At 39.5% G+C, this 21,026-nt stretch overlaps 1 protein-coding gene across 13 annotated transcripts in view; it reads left to right on the top strand.

Moving 5' to 3' along the window:
- The window catches only part of LOC122886766 (receptor-type tyrosine-protein phosphatase mu-like), a 154,054-nt gene that overhangs the window by 100,395 nt on the left and 32,633 nt on the right, over window positions 1–21,026 (top strand). For 4 of the 13 annotated variants that reach the window (XM_044219337.1, XM_044219336.1, XM_044219340.1 and 1 more), the window contains exons 16-22: window positions 153–182; window positions 11,418–11,695; window positions 15,095–15,175; window positions 15,872–15,898; window positions 17,661–17,672; window positions 18,864–19,057; window positions 20,655–20,663. In XM_044219337.1, coding sequence (XP_044075272.1) covers window positions 153–182; window positions 11,418–11,695; window positions 15,095–15,175; window positions 15,872–15,898; window positions 17,661–17,672; window positions 18,864–19,057; window positions 20,655–20,663 — 631 coding nt within the window. The remainder of the gene's footprint in view (window positions 1–152; window positions 183–11,417; window positions 11,696–15,094; window positions 15,176–15,871; window positions 15,899–17,660; window positions 17,673–18,863; window positions 19,058–20,654; window positions 20,664–21,026) is intronic. The other 9 variants (XM_044219342.1, XM_044219339.1, XM_044219338.1 and 6 more) reach the window with 9 other exon arrangements.

Below are 21,026 nucleotides of genomic sequence, written 5' to 3'. Positions count from 1 at the left end.
CACTAGTTTACCTCCACGTATGCCACCATATCTGATTTTGTTCATTTCTACTCTTTTTTCAAACATTAATATATTTTTACTTTTTCTTTCCTTTTCATTCCATCCCCTCCCTTCCTCCACTGCTTAAATCCTACCACCACCCCAATCGGCAGAAGAACCTATCACTCCTACACTTACTACCTGTAAGTAACCACTTTGTGTAATGTTAGTGCCATGCTTCTCACCCACACGCTGTTTCCCATGCATGCAAAGAGCCATGTCATCCTCCTCCTGCCCAGAGCTATTGCAGAGGCCCAACTGTAATCTCTGCTGGAGGAATGGAGGACGCCACTCCAATGCATCTCCATATGATGAGCACATCATACTGTATGTCACATTGGCACGACTTCTGATGAAAGCACGCAGATGCAGCTACACCCCCATGAAATAAACCTGCCACTGAGATGTTATTGCAGACATCATTTCTGCAAGACTTTTAAAGAGTTTGTTTATCAAATGATGAACTAAACTGCCTTAATGATTGTACGGCTGCCAAACTCATCTTGTGAAAGAAAAGAAAAATCAATGCAGGAGCTACTGCATTTTTACTAAGTGTGAATTTTTCATTTGCCTCCAATGATTTCATCTCTGTTCACTTGTTTTGAAGTGCCTATCACAGTGCATCTATGCTTTAGTTGTGCCCAGAACCTCAATGAGCTTGTCCAAATATTTCACATTTTGTACTCTTATGTATACACCCTGCAAATGCCAAAAATGCAGTCAATAATTCTGTAGGATTGACCATATTTATAGCTATTACACTGAAAATTTAAGCATGAGCTAACATGTTGACGTTACCAGTTTGGCTCCATATGCATGTGATAATTTCTAGTTTGTCTCCCCTACTCCATCCTCTCACTTTGTCATCAAAACATCTCAGCTTTTTCTTCCCTTTTTGCTTGTTTTTTGGGTTATTGCACGTCCATCCCATTGATTCTATGGTGATGATGGAGTTGTGTCTTTAGCTGACAAGACATTTGCATCACTACTGAACGAGCCGATGTGATCACAGAATAACCTCGTTTCTATTAAGATGTCTCCAACATCATAAAACAATAGCCACAGCGCTCCTTTATTCGCTCTTAATATATATAAGATGATTCCAGATCACACCTCTGAAATGTAATGAAGCTTATTCTGCAGCTCTGCCTTCCCTGCTGTAGCTCATAGGCTCCCTCTGTACTGTCTTTGTGATGGATGCCGACTAATCTGTCTTGAGATGACTGTGATCAGAGGACAGAATGGAGGCTGCCTCACATCAAAGAACATCTCAGAATACACCTGGAGATAATACTACTCTGTGTGTCACTCATATAAGATCACAGCTGTCTTGAATGGAAAGCCCCAATGACTTAGAGGAGGTGGTGTCATCAATGCTGAGCACACACATTGACCGAGCTAAGCAGGAAAAGATGAGGTTGTCAGTGGAACAATCAAAATATCAGTTTTGTGTTTTTGTTATTTTAAGTATTACATGCAAATACTGTTTTCTTGGATTATTTCCAATGCGCATAAAGAGGAGATGGTAGTGTCTACATTTACAAGTCAATATATTATTTTCCACAAGAAATTAGGGATTTAATAGCTCATTTTCAGACGTGTGTCTTGGTGATGATTTTGAAAATTATTTGTCCATTTGAAGAACATTACAACTTAAAGAAGGGTTTGTTTGGAAGCGTGTTTGCTTTGATTGATAGGTTTTAGGTTAGACAAATTGGATATTCTGGCTCCAAACACTTAACAGTGTGACACTTGACATGTTTTTGAGCAGTTAAGCCAAATCGCAGGCTTTACGAAGTCCCCTCAAAATGTATGTATTTGTGACGTCAACAGCACCACGTCAACGTTTTCCTACTGTCTCATGTGTCAAAATGAATTGGGGGTTTACAGTTAAGGTTCAAAAAGAAGAGAGAGTGGGCTGCAAATGTTGTGACTCCTCTAAAACTGACAAGATAACAACATAATATACAGTTAGATAAGATGAAGGATTAATGATCCCCTTTGGGAAATGTGCCATGACAGCAGCAAATACTAATAGATAATAAAAACGTGCTTAAGTCTTCATTGCAATCGCAGGGATCTCTGTAAGAAGTGATATTGTCCTCTGCACAACTTCTATGATGGAGAATCTAAACTGCAACAGCCCCATAACATTTTTACATGCAAGATTTATTTATGAATGCTAGAAGGTGTAATACATTATTTCATAAGGTAGAGCTCACTTTTCTTTCACCTATACCTCTACTGTCGCCGTTTATTGTCGATGTATGGATCTATTGCACACTGCAAGCAAATTGTTTTATTTTAGGAGTAATGTGAAAGATTGTTGTAGTAAATAAATAGTAAATTAATAACAATAAGTAATAATAACTTTTCAGCTAAATACATCCGGATGTTCAACGCTAGGCTCATTCAACAATACAACCTCCCATCTTCTCCTTACAGTGGTGTGAAAGTGTTTGCCCCCTTCCTGATATCTAATTTTTTTGCATGTTTGTCACACTTAAATGTTTCAGATCACACAAGTAAACACAAAATGCAGTTTTTAAATGAAGGTTGTTATTATTCAGGGAAAACAATATCCAAACCTACATGGCCCTGTGTGAAATAGTGATTGCCCCTCCTATTAAAACTTATAACTTATAACTTAACTGTGGTTTATCACACCATAGTTCAATTTCTCTAGCCACACCCAGGCCTGATTACTGCCACACCTGTTCTCAATCAAGAAATCACTTAAATAGGACCTGCCTGACAAAGTGAAGTAGACCAAAAGATCTTCAAAAGCTAGACATCATGCCGAGATCCAAAGAAATTCAGGAACAAATGAGAAAGAAAGTAATTGAGATCTATCAGACTGGAAAAGGTTATTAAGCCATTTCTGAAGTTTTGGAACTCCAGCAAACCACAGTGATAGCCATTAACCACAAATGGCAAAAACATGGAACAGTGATGAACCTTCCCAGGAGTGGCTGGCCGACCAAAATTACCCCAAGTGCGCAACGACGACTCATCCAAGAGGTCACAAAAGACCCCACAACCACATCCAAAAAACTGCATGCCTCACTTGCCTCAGTTAAGGTCAGTGTTCATGACTCCACCATAAGAAAGAGACTGGGCAAAAATGGGCTGCATGGCAGAGTTCCAAGACGAAAACCACTGCTGAGCAAAAAGAACATTAAGGCTCGTCTCATTTTTGCCAGAAAACATCTTGATGATCCCCAAGACTTTTGGGAAAATACTCTGTGGACTGACGAGACAATAGTTGAACTTTTTGGAAGGTGTGTGTCCCATTACATCTGGCGTAAAAGTAACACCGCATTTCAGAAAAAGAACATCATACTAACAGTAAAATATGGTGGTGGTAGTGTGATGGTCTGGGGCTGTTTTGCTGCTTCAGGACCTGGAAGACTTGCTGTGATAAATGGAACCATGAATTCTGCTGTCTACCAAAAACTCCTGAAAGAGAATGTCTGGCCATCTGTTCATGACCTCAAACTGAAGTGAACTTGGGTTCTGCAGCAGGACAATGATCCAAAACACACCAGCAAGTCCACCTCTGAATGGCTGAAGAAGAACAAAATTAAGACTTTGGAGTAGCCTAGTCAAAGTCCTGACCTGAATCCTATTGAGATGCTGTGGCATGACCTTAAAAAGGCAGTTAATGCTCGAAAACCCTCCAATGTGACTGAATTACAACAATTCTGCAAAGATGAGTGGTCCAAAATTCCTCCACGGCACTGTAAAAGACTCATTGCAAGTTATTGCAAACGCTTGATTGCAGTTTGTTGCTGCTAAGGGTGGCCCAACTAGTTATTAGGTTTAGGGGCAATCACAATTTCACACAGGGCCAAGTAGGTTTGGATTTTGTTTTCCCTTAATAATAACAACCTTCATTTAAAAAATGCATTTTGTCTTTACTTGTGTTATGTTATATTTGACTAATATTTAAATTTGTTTGATGATCTGAAACATTTAAGTGTGACAAACATGAAAAAAAATAAGAAAGCAGGAAGGGGGCAAACACTTTTTCACACCACTGTATATCTGTCTCTTGTGTCATACATGGTAGCCCCAAGGAAGCAATGCAAGTGAGGGATGCGCGGAAGCATGTTAGCTAATTGGAAGGACCCCAATTTGCACCTTTAGGTGTTAAGGTGGAAGCTGAAAATGTTGCATCTCATTATAGAGGTGCTCTGTAGGATTGGTCCTCTAGTCCTCTTACCCCTACTGTTACTATGCTCAGGGTGTCTAAGACCAGCTCATAAACAAATATAACTAATATGTTGCATATACCCAAAGTTTATATTATTAATTATAGACTGCATTCTTAAGTTGCTCTCCTCTGGAGCGTTCTCTGAAGTGCTCATCTGCAGTTCTGATGACAGCCTTGTTGCCAGCCATGAGATTACAACACCTCTATGATTGATGAATCCCATTAATTCTCTCATGCATTCATCAAAGTCTTTTAAAGGCATGAGAACATCCTGCAGTCGCCAAAATATGCACTTTAGGTATATTGCCAGAGGTGGCTGCGGGGGCTAGCACGCAACACAACATCAGTCAGGGCGTTCATTAGGGATGCAGTTACATGTGTGATCAAATATATGACTGTTCTTTAATCAGGTGGCCGTGCCGGCCACTGTTCCTGCTGCTGCTGGGGAGAGAGAGATCACTTGGCATAGGGCAAGGGTTGCGATTGGGTCTTTATTCCCGTGAGAGTTTGATTCATCCATCAAGGAGCAGGCATGTTAAATACAAGCACGCACTTTCACTTTCTGACTGACTTGTCAAGGTTGACTACTGCTCCTCAAACCTCAGGTATATGATGATGATTTCTTCCATATTGTTACCAATATATTTTCTTCATCATGCAAGATAAAATTAAACTAATCCCTCAATGGAAAACCTATAAACATAAGAAACCATCATTTCCACACTACAGCTAGAGAAAGTTTCAAATTTAACTAGAAAACAACAAACATTTGAAATATTTGGATTACGCTGTGAGACAGAGAAATATTGCTTGTACCTTAGGTACTGTATTAATAGACATATGTGGCTGCAAGTGAATTGAATCTAGACACTCATCTGTTTCCTATAGTATGAAACCAATGTTGGCTCATAGTAAGACATGTGACCTACTGTTTAGATGCTGAGGTTTCCTTTTCAGCAACAGCTACATAAAACTCACTCATAGTGACAAACGTGGAGAATTATCACTCGACTGCAGTTCTCCTCAGCTCTACTGGGCACTTTAGGGTCTTTCAGTTCATTGTTTTGGTTTTAACATCTACAACTTTACTGTTTTGGTTCACTCTCACCGCTCTCACACAATTTCCGGTCACAGCAGGCAACTGTTTTCAGTGAAAAAGCTTTAAACCTTCAATAACTGAAGTTGTGAACACAACAATGACATATCATCACCTTGATAAGATGAACTTGTTAGCAAAGAGTTGCTTATTTACACATCCTGTAGTAATGGCGCAACATTAGCTTTGGAGTCGTGTTTCTGACCACCTGATGAATGTAAGTCCAATATTCACTCTCTTTTAGCTCTGTTTTTGGTTTCTACCAACTCCTGATTTGGGAAATATCTGGCTCTTTAGCTGCTTTAATTCTCCACTATGTTCATCAGCTTGTCGCTAACTGTGTCTGTCTGCCATTTGGTGCTGAGCAGGAAGTGTACAGTGGGTTTTCAGAGCTTTTTTGCTGAAAACACCTGCCTGCTATGGCTGAAAACAATGCTATGAGAGCAATGAGAGTGAAACAATACAGTAAAGTTGCGGGGGTGGACAGTTATACATTGAGCTGAAACTCACTATGAGCTGAATCCTAGGAGAACTGTACATTCAGGTGATAATTCTTTGTAGGCTCATAACTACAAGCGTCTGTGAATAAATTCACTGTATGCTACCAAATGGCAGACACACAAAGTTAGTAACTAGCTTGTGAACATAGAGCATTTATTCGCTAAAGAGCCAGATATTTTGCTCAGGAGTTGGTGGAAACCAAAACAGAGCTAAAAGGAGAGTGAATTACATTTCTCAAGTTGCCAGAAACATAATTCCAAAATAATGCTAATGCTGGACATGTAAATAGACAACTATTTACTAACACGTTTGCTATAAAAACTTGAGCTGATAATGTCAGTGTTTTTTTCCTGGGCTCCCAAGCAACCAAAAAAACTGCTTTGATTCATGATTTTTTTTTTATCATTAATTGAGAGGCCCTAATGTATCTAAACGTTACCTGTTATATTGAATAGGTCTTGAGATTTTAATGTCCCATAATGGTCTTGATGCTGTTTCACAGTTTCTTCTACCCTGACACGGATAACACAAGATATGTTTGCACAAAATATCTATCGATGAATCTAGTCTGTAAATATTGGTGTAACGCTTGATGTTTCTGACTGGTGTTTTATTGTATCAGCTCATAAAAAACTATTTCATTCAGGAGGACATGTTCCATTTCCATCTGGCAGGTTGTCACTTATATCATAAATCTCTTATTGTATGATGAGTGCATACATTTTACTGAGTGGCCCCGATGGTAAACAAACCTGTATGCCTGTGCTGTAATTTACCAAACTCTTTCAGTGTATATCAAGAAGAGAAACAGAGGTAAGTCTAAATAGAATCAGCCACTATTAGTATTTGTAATTTACTTTTAATATCTAAATAGCTCCCTTTTTACTGAAAACACACACAGACATATAAATCATCCTCCCCATTCTTTATAAATCTTACTTTTCATAATCACCTCCACTGCACTCAGTGTCAGAATGGGAGGCCTAGTAAATGTACCATGTATAACACAATGTGCTCAGGGCAAACACCTTCATTAAACCATACAAGCTGAACATGCCGCAAGAATCACATTAATTGGTACAAGCCTTGCAGATTTTTGCACCTACGAGCTCTGAATGTTGATGAGGAAGGGGAAAGAGGAAGAGCAGGTGAAACAGAGCGAAGGGATGTCATGCATGGAATAATGAATAATGTTTAAATGCATACATTTTGAAATGAGGTGTCATGTACAAAACATCTGTCTGTCACATTTTGGCCCTTTACACAGTAGCTTTCATCAGTTACTTACTTAACTACATATAACATGTATTGGCATAATACAGACAGTGCCACTGCAATAGTGGAAGAATTATATTAACTTTTGGTATGAGCATAAATGTTTTTTCTTGTGACAATGAGAAAATAAAAAAGTAGTAAGTGGACCATGAGTTCAGATTTTTGTGTCAAACAACTTTTGGTATCTTGGTGAAAATTAAAAATCACAAGAAATTATGAGAAAATAATATATATTATACAATTATGTGGTTTTAAAAGCATAATTTGAAAATACAGTACATTTTATTACTTGATTTAAACCATAATTAAGTATATTTAGTGATCAGTAAATAAAATGAATATACTTTTATTAACCTAGCCATAATGTAAGTTCTTCTTTCAAAATAAGAACATGGCAGAGGCATAACACCTAACAAATAGTACTTTAACAGATCGAAAATTTAATCAAACAAATTGTAGCAAAATGTTGGCTATCATAAAGGTTAAACAAAATGTTGTTTTCAATATTACAGGTCAAGGCTTTTTCTTCAACAACATACCAACATTTTTGAGAATTTAGTCACTGTTACTTTAAAATCCCAAATAATTTAAACCACCTACACTGAGCCTTCTCATATATTTCATACTTCACAGTTTGAAACAATACATGTATTGTATGCAGTAAATTTAATGTTCCATTTTTTAATTGAACTCCTTCAGTGCTAATTAATCCTCGTCATCCCGGATTGCACAAGGCTCCACATGTCTCTGCTGTTTTTTAGTACAGTTCATTCTTGTCTTTGGATAGATGAGGAGCCAAAAGAAGAGAAGAGTTATGAAGGACACTCTCCATTTTATTGTTTGCTTAAAAAAACACTGTTTTACAGAATCGATGAAGCAATCAAGTTGGCAGATAAATAGTATTGTGCATCACTGAATAGAATCTGCACTCCAAAATAATTAATCAGTTTTCTGCTGTTTCTCTTACTAAAGTAAATAAATAGAAGAATGGATAGATGGATATACAGTATTATGGATTGACAGACAACCTCAAGGAAGAATGTGTGAAGTTTGAAATGAGACACAATGCAAACAACTACTGCAATGCTCCCACTGGGTTAATCAAAGACGCTTCTGTTGCCCCTCCCAGCTGCGTGTCAGTCATCTAACATGTGCACACACACGCACCCATGCACTGCGGATGTGTGTGGATCGTCTAATGAAGCCTTCTTTGTCCCAATGTCACAAGGTTTCGGCTGCTCCAGTGCTGAAATGAGGCCCACCATGCTGAGCTTGAGGTTTTGAAGCGCTTGTTTTAGAAGTTGCAGCAGCGTCACCTCCCACAGAACAGACATTCTGGCAAACACACGCAGACATACAATCCGTGCAGCTTCCTTTTTGTTGTAGCTGAACTCATGGAGTTAGGAGCTCTGCTCACTAAGATCCGAGATATGCCAGGCCTGTCATGTACTGAACTGCAGACAAGCTCTCTAATGAGAGATGCCTAATTTAGTTACCTCCAGTGTTTGCTCAGTCTTTACTTCTACAAACACCTCTGCCATCTGTGTGTATCATCCTCTTTCATATGCACATTCAGTACTTTTCAAAGAAATGTGTGATTTTATTGGTCAGGGATGCCAGCAAGAAATCAGTCTTATACATTTTTTGTTGGGATCTCTCCACATGCAGCTTTATGTTAACTATCAGGGGATATGATAAATCATCACATCAACATGCACAAACACTCTACTGTACACTTGTACTATCTCTGTCAGCACATCAGACCCTGTGATATAGTCATCTATCATTAAATTTCCCCTTCTTACAAATGAGGAGAGAATAGCATGCCAATTAATCTTCATCTAACACCCACAGTGCCTAGCAAACATCCCAGTATTGCACAGTATTTTGGCACTGGTGTCCACACAGCCTCGTTTATCTCCAACGCTCGTGCTACAGCTGTTACACAGGCCAGGAAAGCAGGAAACCATGTCTTAGCAGAAGCAGAAATAAGAACTGTGATACAGTAGTAAAAACAGGATTATAGTGGTTCTTAATGGTCTTCTCCATGAGTGCACACAGTGCCGAATCAGTCTTAATATTGCCTGGGGTGCATACAGCTCCCCCTGCCCTCCTCGCTCCTTCCTATCACAATATGAAGCTATAACGGAAAAAAGAGACAAGATTGCCATTTTGTTCCCGGCTCTAATTGCAGATTAAAGACAAAATGTGGGTCCGGCAGATGAAAATGTCACTACTTTGTCACTTTGCTTTCTGAAGAACGGATCCACTATTAGCCTCACGTCGCGGCCTTCAGAGCAAATGACTGTTTGAAGGCAGCGGGGGCCTGTTGCCATATGGCACGAGACAGCGACGAAATTGAATAAACAGAGGAGATTTGCGAAAACAAAGCAGCAGGAGTGCATCATTAGACAGCAGTTGTCCGTGAGAGAGACTGCAATTCAAATAGACAGAGGGGTCACATAGTGAGTAACAAAGTGCGAGGATCAGTGTGAGGGCTGCCATAGTTAATTCTTACACTGCTCGTTCCCCTCCAGCTACAGAGCAGTGGCAGGCATCAGATATGGCCATAGCTACAGTATGATCCCGCTCAAGCTGTTTGCCATATTTCTGTAGTGCAACTTCTTTGGAAATATAGGAGGGTTAACTCCTCAGAGTGATAATGTGATGCATTATTTATCGCCATGGGGAAATTTTCTTATGCAAGTGGCTCCAATCTCTGAGAGGTCAGGGTCAGCTTCAGAACGGCACCCCTTCAGGGATTCAGAGGCTTACTTAGGACATTTCAGCAGGGTCAGGTGTTGGTATAATAGAGAGAAATTGATTGTGGACTCAAAACTCAAACTTTTAAAATCTTTGAGAGTTCTCATTTGTTGCATATTTATTTAGTGAGACTGCAGAAGTTGAACTAACCATGGTTGCAACTAATGCTTTCCTCAGTGACTGTCACAGTCCAACTTCTTTTAAGTTGATATAATCAGGTGACACATTTCAAAGGAAAAGGTGTGGCAGAACATCGACTTATATCACGTGTATCACATACATGTCAAAAGAAAAACAATAATAATACAAATGAAAATAAATTATGAACAAATATATAATAAAATACAAATAAGAAGTAAAATAAAAAAAAAAATGGTTGGTCACTCCATGGCTTGGTTCATCTGTTTGAATGACAATTCCTAAGTAAGTTAAGTTATTTATTAGTATTTACCCTCAGTTGCCAGTTTATAAAACCTACAGTCTGATACAATAGTCCTGCAATAAATATTACCTTCAGGTTGTAATGTTCAGATTTAGTTGAAACTGTTTTAGAAAGATCTTGATTCAACGTTATGGTCATTTTGGCTTTGGCATCCAGGCTGCAGTTTGTGGTGCTGTTTAATTGTATTGCATTATACATTTAGTCCACCCCATGTATATCAATGAGAATAAACTAAATATTAGATGCTAGAAAACACACTATAGACAACACAACATCAATGAAAATATTCTATGGACATGAATACACTGTGACTAAAACAGTTCACAGTGCTTATCGCCCTAATGTCTATAGGAAGGCTGCTCCAGAGCCTGGGTCCACAACAACAGAAGCTTGTGACCCTTGGATTTGTGTTTTGACCATGGGCAAGCAGCAAGCCCTGATCACAAGATCTTAATGTCTCACCTGATGTATAAGGGGTTAATAGTTCATGAATATATCCATTGGCCCAATTGTGGACAGCTTTATAGGTGATAGGAAATATCTTGAATCTGATCCAGTATTTCACAGTGAGTGAAGTGAAGCCAGGACAGAGGAGATGTGAGCTCTGCAGCGGCTTTTACAGTCTGGAATATGTGTGTAGATACATGTGGATTTGTGCATGTGTGTGTGTTCGACTGTGTGTTTACTCCGTACACAATGCTTTAATGGTGTTTGATCAGGAACAGATTGCTTGTAGGCTCTAGCACATCAGCTCAAAGTAGGTCAATAAAAGCAGGTTGACTGTTTCAGTTCACTGTTCATTCTTCCGCCCCCAAATACTAAAGCTAATTTTAAATCATCAGGACCACTGATGTATTTGGGTTAGGGTGTCACACCTTTCCACCTGCTTAAGGATTTATATTTCACTGCTTGAAAAAGCATCTGGAGCCTAATAAAACCTAATGTGACCACAGAGTGGAGCACATTAGCTCGGCCATCTCATTACATCAATGAGTCATCACTAGCAGCATCATATCAGATCAATTCAAGAACAGTCATTGTTGTTTTTGTCTGATTGTTTGTTTTTGTTTCTTCCCCTTATGAAGGAAATTGGCCAAGAAGCGCAAGGAGACTCTGAACAGCACCCGCCAGGAGATGACAGTGATGGTCAACTCCATGGACAAGAGCTACACGGAGCAGGGTACCAACTGTGATGAGGCACTGTCCTTCATGGACACGCACAACCACACACTTAACACCCGCAGCGAGTGCGCGCTCACACTCAACGGCCGTAGCGAGTGCGCGCTCACACTCAACGGCCGCAGCGAGTGCGCGCTCACACTCAACGGCCGCAGCGAGTGCGCCCTCACACTCAACGGCAGAGGTAAGATGGTCCTGCATCAGCCTACCTGCCTTTTACAGTCTCACACACACACACACACACACCGAGCATGATGGAAGCAATTTATTTTGTTTGGTCAGGTGAGAAAGAAATCAGACTTGGCTGCACAGGAAATAGTCACACTGGGACAACCTAAAAATGTGAGTCTTGGCCCTCTTCCAAGTGAACTGTGGATTTAGGAACATATTCAGGAAAACAGCCCAAACCTGAATCTTTGTATTAAATCCTCATTTGCAGTGTGAAAATATCTGTCACTGCTTTTAAGTTAGGACTGGAGTCATATTTGTTTTGACTCCCCCTACAAAAATCTCAAAATTTGCAGAACAATGGGTATCAAAGCTCAGTGTGAGACCATATGACTTTTTCTTATTAGCATGATAAAGGTGGGGGTTTTGCCTTTTTTTGTCATTTACCACATCCAGTTGCATAAATTAATGTTGAAAATTGATTTTTAATGAAGAACTGTCTCAATTTCTCCTTTTTTTGTCTGTTTTTGCCTTGTTCTAACCAAGACTTTATTCAGTCCGTGCAAATGATTTGACAGTAATTTTGTAGCTTTTGAAAAACTGCCCATTGTTACCAGTGCTGATAGTAGTCAATAGGGAACCGGCTTCCAACAGAATTTACTTTCATTTGACGGAAAAGACTTTGATATGATTTTGAGAAAGATTGTTACATTTTTTCTTCAATGGGAGATTCACCCTTTTTCACAAGCCCTCAAGGGTTTGTTCTACTGTTTTTACTCATTTCCTTTTTAAATGTCTTTAGTTTCACTAATTTTCATTAAATTAACTAAAAGTAAGCTTAAATCAGCAATATTAATAATTTACTATTAGGATTCTTTTGCTGATACCTGCACTATGCTGTACTATAGTTGGATAGCTATATTAATTGTTGCGTAAACACTTGTTAATAGCCTGAAGGGAGTATTTTTAATCAATAATCGATGCTGAGAAGTCTGTCGTGAACTCAGCATTGTTCTGTTTCCAATTCATAGAGAGGAAACACACAACACATACTAGATGTGCTCTGGTGTGATAACCTATTAATTTTCTCCATCCCAGGTCAAACTTAATACTTTGTTGATGGACAGCTCAGCTAAGTCTGCACCCAGGGCTTGACCTGGTATAATCCCAGTCAAAACCATCAGATTAAAACTCCACAGCAGCTTCTGTCTCCACACCCCTGCAGGGGATGAGCCCCAAAGATGTTCTGACCTTGATTAACTGTCTGTTAGTGTGGATGTTCAAATCTGGCCCTCTGTCTGCCAGCGCAAATGATGTAAATGCATTACATTTTACTCTGCCTATCAGTGTAATGCCTTCAATACTATACCTAAGCCCTCTCATGCTCTCCATGACCTTATATGACTGTCAATAGCGTCATTTTGGCTCAAAACATCATGGCTGACAGATCATTGTCTTGAAATCCATTAGCACGGCAGTTGGCTCTGTTGATGTTGCATGAGTCCTTATTCTTTTAAGAAGAGAAGATGAAAAGCAAGGGGGGTGAATTGACATGACTGCATTGCCCATACGAGTATTGCTCTACTCTGGTATATCAATAGTAGTAATGGAAAGTTTAGTTGAGAAAATTTAGTGCATTTACTCAAGTATTTAGTTTTGATTTGCTACTTTATGCTTACACTCCACTATATGTCAGAGGGAAATACTGCACTTTTTTGCTCCACTATACTTATTTCAGCTATAGTTACTGGTTACTTTGCATATTAATACTGTACATACAAATCATATGATCATCTTGTAAAATATGTTGTGTCCTTATCAATTTAAAGAGGCAACAGTATATAAAGTAGTAAAATTAATTAGTAATAATAATTCATTAATATACAATACAACCCTGACAGGGACCATTCTGCTGCCTGATGAATACTTTTGAACTTTTGATGCTTTAAAATAGAGCTGAAAATATTAGTTGGTTGATTGATCATTTGATTGACAGAAAGTTAATCAGTCACTATTTTGATAATTGATTCATTGTTTAAGTCATTAACAGCAAAAATGACAAAAATCACTGGTTCCAGATCTGAATATTTGCTGGTTTTCTTAATTTTCTATGATATAAAATCGAATATCTTTGGGTTATGGACTGTTATGACTGTCAACATGGAGTTTTGTAACTTGTGATAGACATTTGTTGTTGTAAACATCAGATTAATCAGTAAGGAAAAAAATGGTCAGTTGCAGCCCTGTTTTAAAGCGAGACTATGTAACGTTTGAAAGAAGAAATAGAACAAACTTCCTCTTACAAATGAAAAGTCAAATTCATAAAAACACTGTTGCTCAGTTCAATACACTCAGGGTTTGGTTTATGGTGGCAAACTATGGTGGCTAATGTAAGCAAACTTTATATAGAGACTGTAGAACAACTAACAAAACTTAATCTGTTTGCTGACTGTGTGACTTTTCTCTATTCTGCTATTGTTACTTACTAAGGTTTAGCATGTCACAGATTATTATTTCAATGCTTTTATCACAAAAGTAAAACAAGAAGTAAACACACTGTTCCTCACCAGCAAATATGTTTGTTGTTTATTGCTTGTGATCCCATTCCACCACAGGTCGCCTAAAATGATGTCTTTAAAAGCAACTGGTTTAAAGGGACAGTTCACCCCAAAATCAAAAACACATATTTTTCCTTACCTGTAGTGCTATTTATCCATCTAGATTTGAATATAATGGGACTATATGGCACTCGGCTTGTGGTGCTCAAAGTGCAAAAAAACTACATTTGAACTCAAAATAATCCACTGACCTAGCAGTTTCATGTAGGAACTATTGGTAGAAAGAAAATAGTTCCTACATGATACTGCTCACAACAAATCTTTGTCATTTTGTATGTATTGTGGGTTCCTTGCAGCTTTATACTTTGTTAAATTGACAAAATGAGAAGTCAGACTTAAAGTTGAGTTTGTACTGAAAAAAAGGATACCATAAAAGTGGGGTAAGGACAGTTTTTGCTAAACAAAAACAAAGATGAACGCATAGGGAAAAAAAATTAACCAAAATCAACCTGGACTCCTGAGGGTTAAGTACATTTTACTTCTAATACTTTTGTATTTTCAGTTCACCCAAATCACAAAGAAATACATTTTATCACCTACCTCTAGTGGTATTTAGCCATGCACACTTGCATGCAGTTTTAGTGCAACTTTAGTTTAGTTTGGTAAGATCTCTGGGATTTCTGCTGCCACCACCATACAGTAAAGGTAAATCTAATTCTGAAAGCAGAAATGTAATGGTGTATTTATATATTGTACTGCTATTTTGACTTACGTTAAAGGTCTGAATACTACCTCTGCCACTAAGCAATGCTAGGCTATTGATTGTCTTGTATTGTGTTCTTTTTTTCTATCTCTAGCTGGATCATCACCCTCTTCCTTCACACTGCCTAAAGCCAACACTCTCAGTACTTCCATCCCCACCAACTCCTACTACCCAGGTAAACATACACTGTATTTCTTTAGGCCAATCCTGTATGTCAACAGAGAAGTGCTTACTATATAAGCAGTGATGATGAGTGAAACCAGTAGGTATGAAATTCAGTCATCATGAAACCTGCAAAGGTGTCAGGATAAATTAATAAGACACAAACAAGTATTAATTAGTTTTATGTTCTTCGTAAGACCTATTTTTATGTAAATTACAGACTAATACTGTAATGTGTGGTATGAGTTCAGCTTGAGTTAATATGTGCTTTAAAGATTAAAATGATTTTAGAAACGATTTCACAAATGAGAAGGTAGATAAATTGGCTTTAGATGGGTTTACACTCTGCTACATCTCTGGTTGTAATAGAAAGTGTTTTATATTACTTTGCCAAGATGGAATTTAGCTGTTCAATTATGACTTTAATATCTCCAAATAATATGTAGAATATTATGTCTTATGTAATCAGATTACAGCTCATTGATTAGATAGCGTAAAGGGCAGCTAGATTTATAATCAACTAAACTTAGTGTATAATTAGCTTTCCCAGAAAATATGATAAGTTTCTTGTTTTGCTGCTTGGCAAGAAACCAAAAAACTGTCCATTAATTATTGTGCTTGTTTTTTGTGGATTTATCTTGGCTTCTTTTATTTACTACAACTTTCTTTCCTCCTCCAACTTCTGCAATTGTTATGGGGGTATGAGCAGATCCCTTTGTGCCAACTGCTATCTTAGGTGAGACACATTTTCTTTTTCCCATTGCTGTTGATTATTTACTCTTACTTCTGTGTTGAAGAAAATGACAGTGCATTACATTCATAAGATGGCTGTTTGAAGACTTAACTGTGAGGACAAAAAAGCACAGATTTTTATTTTTTCCATTTTTGGTTTGGTTGGCTCTTTTACTAAAGATGGCTTCCTCACCTTCATACCTGCCTGCTGCTTCTTTCCCCTCCTCCCCCTCCCTTCTTCCTCTTCCTCTTCCTCTCCCTCCCCGTCAAACGAGGGGTTCTCCTGGGCTGAGGCTGGCTTCACTCCATCCCATCCGCATTGCGTGTCGTGCGTGTGATGTCACATACATGTTTGACCTCTCATATGCATGGACAGACATGTGGACTGGATGTGGGGGAGTGTCTAAGGGGGGCAACGGGGGGCAGTTTGCCCCAGCGCCAAGGCTACAGTGTGCTGAAGCCATAGCAGCTGCACTGAGACACAAACAGAAATTAAACAGTGTGAGACTGAGACAGAAAACGCTCTCTCTTAGCCCCGCTCACCAAAAATTTTGAACACGGGATGCGTTCGGTCTGAACATCTAAAGTCTTGCATTAGCTGTGCTGCCCTCCCCTCCCTCCCTTTCTCTCCTCACTACGCATTTAACTCCCCTCCCTCCCTCCAAAACAACAACCTTTTCTATTATTCTTTTTAATGTTGCTCCCCCTGCCTTTGGCTAACTGCTAGTGACCTACTTGTTTTTGTTTTGGTTTTGCCAGTGTTTATTCATCCTGTTCAGTGATAAAATAGAATTATAAAAAAGCATTTTGTTCTTCTTTTAATTATTACTGGCCTTTGTTGCATATGCACAGCCAAAAGTGCAGGATCTTGAAACGAGCAGGCGCTTTTTATACCAGCGTAGCACGAGTGTCGCTACTAAGTGGGGCACTAGAACTGTAATAATTCAATACTCAAGGCCAAGAAGAAAGATGCAATAAGCAACTCTACTCCAGATTCACCACAAGTACCATAACTGTATTTACAAGTACACAACTTACAGTTAGGGCTTATGTTTTTCACATTAGTGCAATTTAAAGCAGTGTCTTTCATCATCACTGTCGTGACAGCTGCTTATGTTAGGTTCCACATTTAATGAAGCATGAAACAATTAACATGAAATTACGGCAGCCAGAAAAGGTTACATGCTTTGAGTTGTGACACATTCAGTCACAGCATTGTCTCATCAGTTGAGGTTAATGATCAAAACTGATTAGATCATAAAGGATTGGTAATGTTTTTTGATTTCATCACACACTTACAATTTTTTTTAAATGGTATAAATACAGGTGTCACCACTAGCACATGCAAATATAATTGTAGCAATTAGAGAAAGAAATTCAAAATGTCAGAATACTCAAAAAATAATTGGCATCATTAAAATATGCAAGTCACAGATCTGAAACAATTACATCTTGTTCCAAAGACGACCAGTATTTCCCCATTATTTTCTCCCTTGAAATCCATGACTTCCTTGTTTTGTTCTTTTTCTTTTGTCTTGCACTGTTGAAATTGCCCCATCCATCCACTCAACATCCCCCCTTGACTAGGCTTTCTAGCTAGGCAGTTTGGACTGAGAAGGCATGTGATCTTGCCCTATAGCGTAGCTCTAAAACACTCTACTGTGACAGGTTCTCATGCTGTATTGTTGCTTATCCCCTCTCTCCTCTCTCTTCTCCTCTCTTTCTCTTTACATACGTAACCTCTTATGTATCTGCTATCTAAAAAGTGCCCATTAATGGTAAGTTTTCCCAAGTGGGCCCTGGGTTGGGGGAAGGAGGTGGTGTTTACTCAGAAAGCAAGCCGACAGTAAGAGGCTGCCTCTGACATGGACATTATGACATTTATTGCATGACCAGTGGACATGTTAGCATCTCACCACCCTCCGTACCGTGCCACCAAGCCACCATTAGCCTAGCATGGTCAAAGTACGTACAGTGCCCCATTGGCAGCATCACCCCATGCATTCTCCTCCCATCTCCGCTTCCCTCCTGTTTTTTTTGTTGTTTTTTTTTAGGTTTGATTTTTTTCATTTTTGGGGGGAAGAACGGGTGGCAGGGGTTGAATCCACGCTGTGTCTATGTGATGCTTCTGACGGTGCCTGCTGCAACATGCTCACTGTGGCCCACCGCACCCCCCCACATCCTCCTCCTTCATGTTTCTGGACACCCTCCATCGTCCGCTGGCTCCCCACAGCATCTGTGCCTCATGTCTGCCACTGACTGGATTACAGTATGAAAGAGCTGGAATGGACTCTGACTCTCAATATGAGCTGCAGCCCAAACCAGCATACTGTACTGCCAGTAAAAAAAAAAAGTAAACTTGTTGTTTTACAGCATCTTCATGTGGATTTTTACAATTGCTCTATACTGTTTCTTGCAGTTGAGGGCCTCTGACTCCTTTTATTCTGACAGTAGCCATATTTAATGCTAACAGTGTAAGCGCTATACTTAAAGGGCATTGTATTTTAATGGCTATAGGCTGTCTTAGAGTACAGTAGGCCTGTAATATTAAATATTTTCCAGCCACACACTGAGACAGATGGACCTGAACCTTCCCACCACATGACTCATCCTATTATTCAATGATGTTGTGTTGTTGTGACCATCCATAACAAACAGATTACTAGTTGAGAGTTGTTTGTCAATCTGGAGGGTGGTGACATAATGCTTAACAGTAAATGAGATAATGTGCCATCTGTTAATGGGAACAGTTGCAAGTGAGATATGAACTGGTGTGAGTGACAACACCTAGGCAGCTTAACTCAGATTTATATGTCAATAAACTCATAAAATATCACCGCTATTTACTGCTTCAAGCATTATGTCACCCATATGTATCTTATAACAATATACCGATAAATCATGCAATGCTAGCTCATGCCTCTCCGTCCTGACCTGCTCTGTCCTGTCCCTGTTTTTGTGTCCCACAGATGAGAGCCAGAACATGGGCAGCGACACCAGCAGCCTGGTGCAGTCTCACACTCACTCCCTGAGGAAGCGGGAGCCGGTTGATGTGCCGTACCAGACGGGTCAGCTGCACCCGGCGATCCGCGTGGCAGACCTCCTCCAGCACATCACCCAGATGAAGTGCGCAGAGGGCTACGGCTTCAAGGAGGAGTATGAGGTAGGCACAACCCAGCTGTCATCCCAAACTATAGAGGTTGCAAACCAAAATAAAGCCTGGTGATAGACTTGTAACATCTCCACAGAGATTCTTGAGTGAAAATGTTTATCAGTCTAATACAAGGCTTCATCTGTGTCATGGTGTACAAGCCCATGTCTCTTTCTCTGTATCTGTCTCTCTCTTTCTGTCTGTCTCTCTCTGTTTTGCACAGCACAGCAGAACTGTTTTGTTTCTCCCCAGATGCACTTTTATGATAAATTTTTAATGTACCCCGTCTCAGTGTGTTTACGGTGTGATTCGTTTTGTTGTTCATCTGTTCCTTGTTGTTTGCAGCGATTTTGCGTGTGCGTGTGTGTTTGTGTCAAATACTGCTGTCCCAGTACCCCTCAGAGACTCAGCTGTAGACCAACTTGAAATGCAAACACACCCCCCCACCACAAAAAAAGGTGTGAGGAATAGCTAACTGTATGTTAGCCATGTCCCTTCCTTTATCTGAATCAGGTCCGATTAGACTTCGACGATGGCAGCCTGCTGCTCTCTTAAGACTGTTGTCACACAACAGCATTCGTAATCTGACACCATGCCTCACGCTGACACCAAAACAAAAGATTTTGAGCAACACTCTCATTTCGTCTCATTAGTGCAGGAGACTAGCAGGGCTTGGCGGCACTCCAGCCTCACACCAGCCAGCCTCATCTCACCCTGATGCCATGTTGTAACAGACTGGCTTCAAGCTATACTTTTTAAATCCTTCTTTTTAAATATCTAATCTGTATTACTTCAGTCTTTCTATCTGACATCACGCTGGCCCTTTTCACTGATTGCCACTTTTTTATTCTTACATCTCCTGTCTTTCTTTATCACCTTCTCCCATCCTCACTTTACTCTTTTTTTAACTTACATCACATCTTTTTCTTCACCCTCTGAATGTATTTCCTGTACCTCATATGTCCTCTCTTGTTTCATCTCTTTTTCTGTAATTTACTTATCTACACCTCCCGTGTTCTTTTCTTGCTTTCCTCTCCCTCCCTTAATCTCTCTCCCTGCTTATTTCTACTATGTGTGGGCCAGATTTATCAGTAATTAACTCCCCACTTCCCCCTCATGACTGCAGAATTAAATAATGCAGCCTCCCATTGCTACCTGCAGCATCAGATCATTGAGGGGCTTGAGTGCTTTGGGCTGCCCTCCAGGCCTAATCCATTATGTATAAAGGTGTTTTGGGTTCACGCGGCCAGCATTGCATGGATGCATAACATTCATTCAAAAGGAAGCAACGCCACAACGAACAATTGTCCCCCGTCCCCTTACCTTACTGTCACCTAGCTGTCCACAGCCTTTCGCAAAAAAGGCCTGTGGGATGCTTAAAGGGTGTAACGGAGCTCATTCTCACTTGGCTAGAGCGATTCATTTGTATGTTGTGTTCCGCTGCTGTCTTCTCTCTATCGATCTGTCTTAAGGTTAATGCCCTTTTTAACCGTTTATTTTTGATGATGGGATTGGAGCCTAGTGCACCTCTAAACCTGTTGACTTACACTGTACTATATCTCTCTCTGACCCATGCTTCTTGTTATTCTGTACGTTAACTTTGGATCAGATAAACGAGGTAAGCCAATACTTTTGGTTATTTGTCAGTTTTTTAGACTTGTAGATGATATCACAAACCTGACAGATTGATGGCGCTTGTTGGCTATTTTTTAAGGCCCTGTGGGATTACAACATCTCACATCTAGTATGAAAAGGGCATTTACCAACAGAAGCTATGCACAGTTACCAAAGCATTTGACAGTCCACAGATGATGAAATGTCTGTGACTTTTTAAAACTGTTGTCATGTCAAGTCTTTACAATGTATATGGAAAATGTCAATGTCAGTGTGAAATGTTTTTTCCATAATCAGAAACTGTGAGATCATAAATGCTCCACAACTTAATTCTGATGTTTCTTTATAAAGCTTTTCGAAAGTATAC

The sequence above is a fragment of the Siniperca chuatsi genome, linkage group LG13 (assembly GCF_020085105.1).
Source record: "Siniperca chuatsi isolate FFG_IHB_CAS linkage group LG13, ASM2008510v1, whole genome shotgun sequence".
Taxonomy (NCBI): domain Eukaryota; kingdom Metazoa; phylum Chordata; class Actinopteri; order Centrarchiformes; family Sinipercidae; genus Siniperca; species Siniperca chuatsi.
Note: the sequence above shows the minus strand (reverse complement) of the source record. Positions and strands in the feature narration are given on the sequence as shown.